Source organism: Periophthalmus magnuspinnatus, chromosome 24 (assembly GCF_009829125.3).
Source record: "Periophthalmus magnuspinnatus isolate fPerMag1 chromosome 24, fPerMag1.2.pri, whole genome shotgun sequence".
Classification (NCBI taxonomy): domain Eukaryota; kingdom Metazoa; phylum Chordata; class Actinopteri; order Gobiiformes; family Gobiidae; genus Periophthalmus; species Periophthalmus magnuspinnatus.
In genome coordinates, this window is record NC_047149.1 from 11261080 (window position 1) to 11271899 (window position 10820).

General features: G+C 42.2%; 2 protein-coding genes across 2 annotated transcripts; one reads left to right on the top strand and one right to left on the bottom strand.

Moving 5' to 3' along the window:
• Positions 1-184: 184 nt before the first annotated feature.
• On the bottom strand, positions 185-4526 carry LOC117392837 (peptidase M20 domain-containing protein 2-like). Its single transcript, XM_033990994.2, has 7 exons — positions 4054-4526; positions 2196-2344; positions 1884-2026; positions 1648-1802; positions 1276-1411; positions 1081-1188; positions 185-956 (listed from the first exon to the last, which is right to left on the bottom strand). Exons 1-7 carry the CDS (start codon positions 4453-4455, stop codon positions 763-765), a joined length of 1287 nt encoding a protein of 428 aa, XP_033846885.1. The 5' UTR covers positions 4456-4526; the 3' UTR covers positions 185-762.
• Positions 4527-4723: 197 nt separating this feature from the next.
• On the top strand, positions 4724-10784 carry cfap206 (cilia and flagella associated protein 206). Its single transcript, XM_033990995.2, has 12 exons — positions 4724-4899; positions 5212-5295; positions 5374-5464; positions 5584-5772; positions 6386-6556; positions 7322-7539; positions 8069-8188; positions 8263-8461; positions 9106-9252; positions 9329-9522; positions 10200-10343; positions 10432-10784. The coding sequence occupies exons 1-12, from the start codon at positions 4729-4731 to the stop codon at positions 10651-10653; spliced, it is 1950 nt and encodes a 649-aa protein (XP_033846886.2). The 5' UTR covers positions 4724-4728; the 3' UTR covers positions 10654-10784.
• Positions 10785-10820: the final 36 nt, after the last annotated feature.

Sequence of the window (10820 nt, forward strand, 5' to 3'; positions counted from 1 at the left end):
CCTTTTTGATGGATACGTTGCATCATTTCTTGTTTACTTTAATGATCAAATGCAGACTGATAAGGTATGGGGATTGCATTCTTTGTGGTTTGGGACAAGATATCTCTAAAATGTTTTTATTAAAATGTTTATTTTTCATAAATCTGTGTTATTGATTCACTTTGGGGAAGATAACAATTTAGCATCATATTTACAGCAGTCAGGGGATGATGATACTTCCGCTCATATATTCTTATGTAATGTCCCTGTGACATCTGCTGTGGCTTACGCCAAATTTGGAACGTAGTAGTATACAGGCAAAAACTCAGAGGGGCAACATGTCACTGCGAACAAAACCTTGTAAATAAAATAGGATTAGCCTCTTCAAAATCTGCCACATCCTGAACAGAACCATGGAAAAACAAGGGACAAGTGAGCTTAATGTTTTATTCAAATCCCTCTGCTCTGACCCTGATTCTTAGAAAACTTGTTTCCGAATCTCGACCAAAATAGCAATCTTAATCTCTGCATTAACAAAGAACAAGGATTAAAATAAAATATTTTATTTAATATTATAATAGACAGAAATGGAAGGTGTACTAAAGACTCCTGAGAAAGCACAATGAACTCAGCCATAAGATGGATGAATAGATAGGTCAACTGAAAAAAGCCATGATTTAAATTTTTTGTGGTGTCCTGCTTCAACCACCATTTGGAGTGCAATGCGATGCAAACTGTTCTGATGGAATGCTCAGATTGTGCTTTACACAGTTCTTGTATCCCTCAAGAGGATTCCACACCGGCCGCAGGTGTAAAAGCAGCCAGCATTGAGCGCTCCTTCTCAGTTTCCTTGTTTTTAGCCTGTGTGAACTCCATTTGGACGCATGTCAGTTGCTCCGGGTTCATCAGTAGGTCCAGGGCAGTCAGGGCAAGGGCTTTGGCAATCCTGAGGGTGTAGAATTGGGCCTTCTCATCCCCTGAAACATACAACATTTCAACAAGTTTAAAAGCAGTTAGAAAACCACAACTGAAAATGAGCATGTACATAACTGAATGTGCATATTGCATATTTCAGGGAAGGGACGGGGACGGTTATCCTACCTGCAGCCACCGTGTATTCCTCGGTGTGGTTTAGAGCATCTGATCCAATGTAGAAGTATGGATGTATCCCAGGGACCTCAAAAGTCACATTTCCAAAGTCTGTGGAACCTGATAGAACAAAAAAGCACATGTTTAAGTCTTATTTCAGCTTTAGTAAAAAGAGTGTGAGATAAATGTTATGTGTGGTCCTCTAACCAGACTCATTTGCAAGGACCTCTTCATCCACAGTAAAGTTCATGCCCAGGGCGGTCCCATTTGCCTGGAACAGCTGCTCCAGTGTGGGGATTCGCAGCATGTTGTCAAACCTATTTTTTGCAAACTCAACTTGGACCTGTGCATACAAGCATTAGGAAATAATTTTCAGTTTTTATTTTGTAACACACTATATATATATATATATATATATATATATATATATATATATATATATATATATATATATATATATATATATATATATATATATATATATATATATATATATTTTTTTTTTGTTTTTTTTGTTTTTTTTGTTTTTTTTGTTTTGTATTTATTTATTTATTTACTGTTAAGAGAATCCAGGTGTACCTGACAGCCGGTGGCCACAGCTGCAGCCCTGAAACAGCCTTCAGCTTTCTGCTTGAGCAGGGGCAGCTCAGCTCTGGATGGAGTCCTCAAGTAGTACTCCAGCTCAGTGTATGCAGGGATGATGTTTGGCTTCAGTCCACCATGTTTGATGATCCCTGCATTTAACACAATGCCAGACTTAGAAATACTGCTTCGATAAGCCAAAGATCAACATATTCAGAGGAGGAGGTGCTCACCATGGACTCTCCAGGAGGGCTTCATTTGCTGTCGGAGCACTGACACGTTGTTGTAACACAGAACAGCGGCATCCAAAGCATTGACTCCCTCCCAGGGGTAAGATGAGGCGTGAGAGGCCTTTCCATGGTACCTGACAGTCACACTGGTACAAAACCAGATAGGCCCAAATCTCTATTATATTACTGCACTAAATGTTAGAAGAATGACAAGTAATGTCCTGTATACTCTGTATTCTGTGTTTATTTAGCATGTGTTTATAGGGAGAGCCATGAGCTGTGTGCAGTTGACTATAGTACAATGATAATACTGACTCGTGCTCTGCCACACACGGCAGATACAGTGCATCCTCCTTGGATGGATGGGCCATAAACACCACATGGAGACCTTCAAAAGCTCCCTGCTGCAGCAGGTCAATCTTTCCACCCCCATCTTCCTCAGCAGGGGTCCCCAACACCACCACCTGGAAATAACATGACAACTCACAATTTAGTACACTTAATTACAACCGACTGGGATGGTCTCTTTATTTGATCCACAGTCTACGTTTACATCTAACACATGTCCAAAACAAACTGACGTGGTCTACATCTACTTTCCGAGATTTCTGGCAATATATATGTTTATAATTATTCACTTACAAGTGAATAGCAAACAACGAAGTTAAATCTGTCAACTGGACAAATCTTGTAGGAGTGAAGACGTTTCGCTGCTCATCCAAGCCGCTTCTTCAGTTCTGGTCAAAATGCTGGTGGCCACTGCCTTTAAATCTATCTGAGGGGAGGGGCTAACTACACTGAAACTGTAAACAGCTATTGTCTCCAGTTTCAGCTGAAACTACCCTATTCAGCCCTTAACGACCCTGCTATTGTTCTCATTGTTCTGGGTTTGAGGATGGAGTTGTAGATGGGGGAGAGATTATGTCTCAGCCCCCCATTTCTGTTTAAGGAAGGATTCTCTTTCCTAACAAAAATAGCTTCTTTAACTCCGCTCTCAAACCATTTCTTTTCTCTGACTAAGATCTGAACTTCACTATCTTCAAAGGAGTGGTTAGTGGCTTTAAGATGGAGATGCACGGCAGACTGGGATCCAGAGGAGCTCTCCCGCCGGTGTTGGTACATTCTCTTATGGAGCAGCTGTTTAGTTTCTCCAATGTAACGCTCACTACACTCTTCACTACACTGAATGGAGTAGACTACATTACTTTGTTTATGGCTCAGGGTTTTGTCCTTAGGGTGAACCAATTTTTGCCTTAAAGTGTTTGTGGGGTTGAAAAAGACAGCAATCTCATACTGTCTGAAGATTCTCTGAAGTTTTTCAGACACCCCCGCGGTGTAAGGGATAGTAACACCTCTCCAGAGAGGTGTTACTATGTCTTAAAGAAGCTATTTTTTTTCAGACCCAGAACAATGAGAACAATAGCAGGGTAGCTAAGGGCTGAATAGGGTAGTTTCAGCTGAAACTGGAGACAATAGCTGTTTACAGTTTCAGTGTAGTTAGCCCCTCACCTCAGATAGATTTAAAGGCAGTGGTCACCAGCATTTTGACCAGAACTGAAGAAGCGCCTTGGATGAGCAGCGAAACATCTTCACTCCTACAAGATTTGTCCAGTTGACAGATTTAACTTCGTTGTTTGCTATGGATCTGATGCTGCTGATGATTCTGATGCTGCTGTTGTATATATTTTCTACCTTTAAGTATTTTATTTGATTTTTAAGCATATCTTTAATGGCATTTACGCTTGGGGCATCTCTGGTATTAAAATGTCGAGGGTAACACCGCTGGGTTTCTGAATTTGACCCATGTAACTCAAAGTACCACTGTACAATGAAGGTTCGTTCCTCGGTGCTGTATTTGCTCATATTAACGTCGGAAGGATAGTTCTAAATGCTCTGAAAAATTACTATAAAAATATTTAGAAACAAAAGAGTTGTGGATTTTTATCAACTGTCAGTGACTTTTGGACCACCCTGTACAATCATGTGATTTTGTATTCATTGTTCCCTTATCAATTATTAACAAGCAAGTGAGATATTATTGCTGTCTATGAAATACTTCCTTATACTACTGCCATAATCTTGTACTGATTAAAAAAACAAAAAACAAAAAAAAAAAAACCCGCGAGAATATCGTATGGTGGAGCATTACTGTACTGTAGCCACACCGGCTCACCTGCACGGGGAGCAGAGCTTTATCCTGCAGCGCCCCTCTCAGTCCCACTGCGGCCGCAACGCCAACCTCCGCAATCAGATTGTGTCCACACGCGTGTCCTATCCCTGGCAGCGCGTCGTACTCGCAGAGGAAACCCACTCGCACCACGGGGCCCTTTTGGCTGCTGTCAGGGCCCCAGGAGGCTCTAAATGCCGTGTCTAGTTTGTAGTGTGGTTCCACCTCCCAGCCCCCCTCCTGAGTGAAGAAGCACACCAGCCTGTCATGGGCGCGGGTCTCTTGGTAAGCTAGCTCCGGACAGCTCCAGATATCTCGACTCAAAGCGTGGAGTTTGTCGTGGGCCAGGTCAATGCTGCGTTTCGCCCCCTCCTTTAGTTGCTGCAGGCTTTCAGCGCTTCCAGACATTTTAACATCAGACTAGTGGTCAGACACAAGTTTGTTTACGTCGCTGACCCCAAGTTCACCACATTCCTCTTCTTCTGGTTAGTTCCGCGGCTCGGACCATCGCGGCTCACTGCTGCCGAACTGGTTGCAGACGGAAAATGCCTACATGCATGGACGTATAATAAGATCATGCCCGCAAGTCACAAAACCTCTCACTTCTTGGTTCTGTTTAACTTTGATAATCGTTTTGTTAGCGTTAGCGCCTCATCAGTGTCTGAGGCGTAGACTGTTGCCATGACTACAGTATATCAACTAAAACATCCTGCAGTGCGACTGAGATCTGACACAAAACTCAAAATGTCTCAAGCTCAGGCCGAAAGCGTGATTAGAAATATTATTTGCGAGCTCGTTCAGCGCTGTGCTTCACACGGAAATGAAGTGTCAGAGACGCTCGCTGCTTTTATGGTGAGAAAAGACTACTCAAGGACTACTTAAGTTGACTCCAGTTTTTGTCTACCAGAGCTATGGAAAAAAATGCCAATACTGCCATAGGCGATGTGAGACTCAACGGTTCATTTATTTGCAGTGGGACTTTTAAAGTCAGTTAGCCCTGTTGTGTTTTGTTGGATTTGGATGTACAGTCTATGGCTATTACACAGGACTAGGCGACTAGCTGGTCTATAGGAAGGACCAGGCCATAAGGGTGACAACATAAAAGCTGCATGCCTCAGGGGGGTAAAATGTGGCCCACACTTGTTAAAAGGCTTTTTTCCCCAGATTAAAGCGGTTGTACTGGATCCAAGAAATGGTTTTGACGTGGACCGCACACTGACCCCCCATGACGTACAGAAGCTCACTGAGGTGAGTTTCTACTCTACATGTTTCTTAGGGCTTATGTGTTGTGACTGTGTATGATGGCTGATGTGGTCTGGTCTACAGATCTGTCTGCAGAGACTCACAGAGAGGTGTAGCCCATTCCTGGATACTGTGAAGATGCAAGTGTATTTTGATCTCAATTACACAACCCGCAGTAAGTATATATCCAATGATTTATGTAGCCTATATATTTCCATCAGCAGTACAGAGCTGTTCAATGAAGTGTGTCTTTTGACTCTTATGTTGATGAAAATTGAAAATTGTGCTGTACAGAGGAGTTTGTAACAGAGATCCATCACGTGATGGAGTCCAAGCTGAGTCCGTTGAGCCGAGAGATCACAGACAGCCGAGTGCAGACACGCAAGGAGGCCGAGACTTTGTACCAGAAAATCACTCACTACATGCTGCTGCGCTCTGGCATGGGCTCACCCAGTGACACCGACACTCTACACGAGACCACAGGTACTAGGCACAATTCTGCTCTCCTCAGAGAAGGGTAGAGAAGCCAATAATTGTATTCAAGTAAGACAAATATCAAACCAATATTACTCAGGTAAAACACAAAGTGGTGCTCCATGAGTGTAGTAAGACTAAAATGCATGTGGGGAAAGTACAACTCAAGTACAAGTAATTGTACAAGCATCTGGACATTAAATCGGATTGAGGGAAGGGATATGGAATAAGGTAATTGGAAGGACAAAATATTAATGGTGCAAGAAAGACAAATGTTCAAATTATTTCATATTGTCAATACGTCAGACTACTCACAGTGGGAAGAGTAACCAAATCATTACTCACTTGAGTAAGTTATACCGTTATACTATAAAGCCCAAGTTAAATCTGTCAACTGGACAAAACGTTGTAAGTTTAAAGATATTTACTGCTCATCCAAGCTGATCAGACGTGAACGACTGAGGGATTCCACAGACATATTGTTATACTGTCTATACTGTGAAATATATTATTTGAGGTTGAGGTGTGCAGGCTTATTCAAGTAAATGTGATTGAGTAAATGCAAGTGAGCTCTTCCCACCTCTGACTGGACTGACTGATCCAGTGTTATTCCTGTGCACAGCGGCCCTTCAGAGTGTCTTCCCTCAGACAGAATTGGGCTCCTTCATGGCTCTGCTCAAAAGAGACAAAGAGCAGCAGCTGAAGGACCTGAGCATGCTCGTAACGGGGGTCCGCCTCTTCAACCGCTCCAGCATGACGAAGGATCAGGTGGAGCTCAATATCCAAGACTTAGGTGAGAATTGCCTACAGCATTGTTCTCAGGCCTTTAGAGAATGTCACACTTTCTTCTGATGCCACACGAATGATAAAATGAGAGACTGAATTTATTTGTTTTATTTATTCACCATTCCCCTTTCTCTATCTATGAGCTTAAATTTCCCAACTTCAGCAATATGTACCTCCTTTTCTACAGTTTGTGGTGGTGTTGATATCTGTATGACTGGCTGGCTCTTTGGATTTTGTGGCGATTTTAGCCTTTTCTTATCCAGGGGTTTGCTTAGGGTACTCAAAAATACCAAAATATTATATTAGATGACTACTGCAGTGTTTCCCACAATTTTATACAATGGCACCAACAATCCTTATAATCCTAATCCTTAATACAATGTTTCCAGTAAATATGTCATATTTCCTGTACCTATAAAAAAAGGGCTACTAAAGCTGATGACAACCGATTGAATAGAGTTACTTCCATATATTTCTGATAATACAAAGTATATTTTTCAATACCAATCTCTCGCTCAACTTGTTGTTGAGTATGGGGGAAAAATTTTGACTACAGTGGGCCACAAGATATTTTTTGAGGCACACCTGGCAAGGTACACCGGTTGAATGGCCAATGACTTACAGCTGGTGAGACCATGATGTTTGTGATGATTTGTTGTATTTAAAATCACGCTCCCAATCTTTATTATTTAGCTGAAACTAATACCCACAAAATCCTGGTGTGGTTTAGATGGTACAAGGTGTACTTCTAACTGTGAGGATGCCTCTGTAGTGCCAGAGGTGCTGAGGGAGGTCCTTCCTGTGAGCTGCACAGCCCTGGAGCAGGAGCTGGAGGACTGTGAGAGACTGGTGTGGAGGTACACATGTGCCCTGGAGGCCCTCACTGAGCCTGGGACCGCTGCACCAGCAGAGATGGGGGTCTCTGTCGAGCTCCTCCGGCAAGCACTCTACAATGTCCGCCAGCACCAAGCCTTCCTCAACATGCTTATGGTATGAAATACCCTCTGCAGATGGACAACAGCATAGGACACTGGAATATAATTGAGGTGCAGGGCAGTATTCGTTGGATAATTGGCCTTTAGCTCTCAAACCACAGATGTTTGTTTTGTTTTTTTTTACATGGGCATGTCCACATGATACAAAAAAATTGATAAAAATCATTATCTTGTAAACAAAAATCTAATAATATGTATTAAAAAGTTATTGTCATTCAAGCACACAAGACTTTCAGTCATGATGGCTCATATAGAAAGTGTTAAATATTTTTGTAATTTGCCTCATTGCTACATAGGTCCTTGCGCTCTATATTAGATTACACCAAATTCTATTTTTACTCCCCCAAAGAGAAGTGACTAAAACTAGGGCTGTGCAATTAATTAGATTTTAAACATTTCTAATATTCAATGACCAGTTTGTGTCTATTTAATCAAGAATTCCACAGCCAACCCTAAAAGCATGTGGCTTGGTGCAGAGTCCTAATCATAACCCATTCACCCATGTGTTGCTGACATAAACCCAGGCTGATGTGAAGGCAACTGTCCAGAGGGTGGAGCTTCTGCAGAGCGAGCTCACAGCACATTTTCAGGTGCTTAGAGACACGGTGCAGTCCAAGAGAGCTGTACCTGCTGCACAAGTCTTTGTAAGGACAGATCATAATGTTTTTTCAAGAACTCTTTTGTATTGTTTGATCACTGACCCCTTCCCTGTGTCCAGCCCATGTTCCGTTCTGTGTCGCGTCTCTGGAGTGGTCTGCAGGACGAGGCGGAGCTGCTTCACATCTTTAGGAACCTGGCATTGAGTCTCCGCCCATTTGTTGCATCCCAAGCCCAGATCTTCTCTGAAAACAGCATCGATGGACTCCTGCAGGGGTCAGAGATCAAGAGTGACGCAGAAAGGAGGCGCCTATGTGAAGGTGGGGAACTGTTTTGAAGAGACACTTCAGAATAGGAAAAATAGGTGCCAATACAGTGACACATACAGTGAATATAACACCCACTTTTTGTTTATTGGAATGGTGTTTGTACATATAAAATTGTTACATAATCATTCATAATAAACATGGGCATTCATATTTAAAGGTGCACTATGTAATTTTTCTGGGGGAGGGTCTGCCATTTGCTCTCTTCATGGAGAGAATGTAATTTGCATGTAGTATTCTGCAGTATAACATTAAACTTGTTTGTCCCCACGAAGATAAGCTGGCCAAGTTACAGGTCAGATCTGTGAAGAAGCGATCCCATTCACAGTAACAATACATTTTTTTTCAGTGTATTTTTAGTAATAAAAACAACTGTAGTTGAATTAATGTTTAATGCCATATTCTTGAACATTACAGGCTTGCATCTCCATGGATAAAAGCAGTTGGGAGACCCTCCACCAGGAAATTTACATTGTGCATATATAACTACATTTCACTGTGTTTGAAGAGTTGAGACTCTTTTAATCCTACCCCTATAGCAAAGTTCTTAATGTTCTTCATCTAATTATGAAGTTATGTTACCTTATAGATGTCTTGGGCTACTCTTGTTTTAATAGCTCACTGTTACCCTCTCACAGAAAATCCCATAGAACCTGCAGAGATGAGTGGTCCGGACATTGAATGGTTAGTGCCTGAACACCCCAACGATACAGAGCCTCAAAGTGTGCAGTACAGCGGCTTCTGTGGACACATCCTGGTCTGTCGGGATGGGCTGTTGTTGCCTGGTAAAAAATAACCCAACTCTCACCATTGGGATGTGTGATCTAAATTTTCATGTGTTCATGTATTCGTCATTTACAGGTAAGCCACAACTGGGCCTTTTGAAATACAAGGAGAAGTTGTATGCGTTTAGCTCCAGGGACTCTGCGCTACAGTTTGCCTCAGCTCCAGAACACTACATCTCAGAGGTGGCAGAGAGGGCCAAACGCAGCCCCGAGCTCATCCAACTGCTGTGCCTTCACAGACAGTTCTCCTGTGTCACCCCATACACAGAGGTCCCACTCTCAACATTTTGCATTAATTGCATATGTTTTCATTTGAAGCACCCCTTTAGATTTTCAGAAGCAGGCACACTTGCACTTGTATATCACAGGTTTTGTAACATATAACTGAAGGTATTAATTTCCACAGTGGCCAAAACAGCACTGCCATTGGACATGCTAATAGGCCGATACAGCTGGACAGCAGGATAAGTTAGGTAACACTAGGGACTTTAAAAGGCATAGAAAACTTCCTAGTTTCAAATGTCTATGTAGAGTAATTAAAGGAACACTATGCAAGTTTTTTGGAGAAGTGTGACACAATCGGGCCAGGCTGCAGGTTAGACCTTTGGAGAGGTGACCTCATTCATAGTAAGAAAGTAAAGAAAAATACCTGTAATTGAATAAGGTATAGATAGGTGTAATGGCATACTGTGGAACATTCCAGGCAAAACAATAACATTTCCATGGCAACAAGCAGGTGGTGCATCCTCCATCATTTTTATAACAATTTATATTGTTATTTTCAACAGTTCAGGGGATGGTCACTCTCCATAAGGGGAAATAGTAAAACAAAAAAAACAACATTTTGTGTTTGTATTTGTTGTCATTAGAAGCCTTTAAAAGTCAGTTTAACATAGTACTGAGCTTTTGATTAAGACTTCACGAACCAGTAAATGGTTTATGTACAGCTGCAGTCTGGAGAGCATCTCCTGGTACGGCCCATCAACCGGAGCTCCAGCAGCACCCAGACCGATACTCACCCGGTGGAGAGCTACATGGATCGTACATACGAGTGGAACGAGTGGGCCCTGCGAAGGAAGGCACTTAAGCTTGTAATCTACAGTAATATTTTCAGACTGTGATTAATGGTGTATTCTAATGTACAGTATATATTTAAAAGTTGTACATCTTTCTCTTTAGGCTGACCTTCGACGCAAACAGACTCACTCAACTCAGACCAAATTGAGCCATCTTAGGAGAGACAACTTCACCCAGACTTACACCTCCAAAGACGCCATGGGACAGACCACACAGGACGGGGAGAGCAGCATGCCCAGGCCGCTGGTGTACCTATCTGAGCTGCGGGGTCAGAGGGGTCGGCCTATGGTTAGAGTGGAGCTGACCAGAGCCTTGGATGAATGAGACCCATTGCGTGTCCAAGAAAATGAAACTATACTATGAATATCAGTTTGAGAACTAATACAATGCAAACAACTTGTACGTCATTTTTGTAATCAAGAAAAATCAGTACAATAAAAGCAATATTTCATTTGAACCCATTTAGCATCTTATCTGCGAACACAAGACGG

What these genes read in the sequence shown, in the direction of transcription:
- LOC117392837 (XM_033990994.2), bottom strand. Translation starts at nt 4,455, where the DNA reads ATGTCTGGAAGCGCTGAAAGCCTGCAGCAACTAAAGGAGGGGGCGAAA. An exon ending in GCCCTCCTGGAGAGTCCATG is followed by an intron (nt 1,803 to 1,883) that starts GTGAGCACCTCC and finishes TGTTAAATGCAG; the next exon opens with GGATCATCAAACATGGTGGA. An exon ending in GGAATACACGGTGGCTGCAG is followed by an intron (nt 957 to 1,080) that starts GTAGGATAACCG and finishes TGTATGTTTCAG; the next exon opens with GGGATGAGAAGGCCCAATTC.
- cfap206 (XM_033990995.2), top strand. Translation starts at nt 4,729, where the DNA reads ATGACTACAGTATATCAACTAAAACATCCTGCAGTGCGACTGAGATCT. An exon ending in TCTCAATTACACAACCCGCA is followed by an intron (nt 5,465 to 5,583) that starts GTAAGTATATAT and finishes TGTGCTGTACAG; the next exon opens with AGGAGTTTGTAACAGAGATC. An exon ending in GAAGGAAGGCACTTAAGCTT is followed by an intron (nt 10,344 to 10,431) that starts GTAATCTACAGT and finishes CTTTCTCTTTAG; the next exon opens with GCTGACCTTCGACGCAAACA.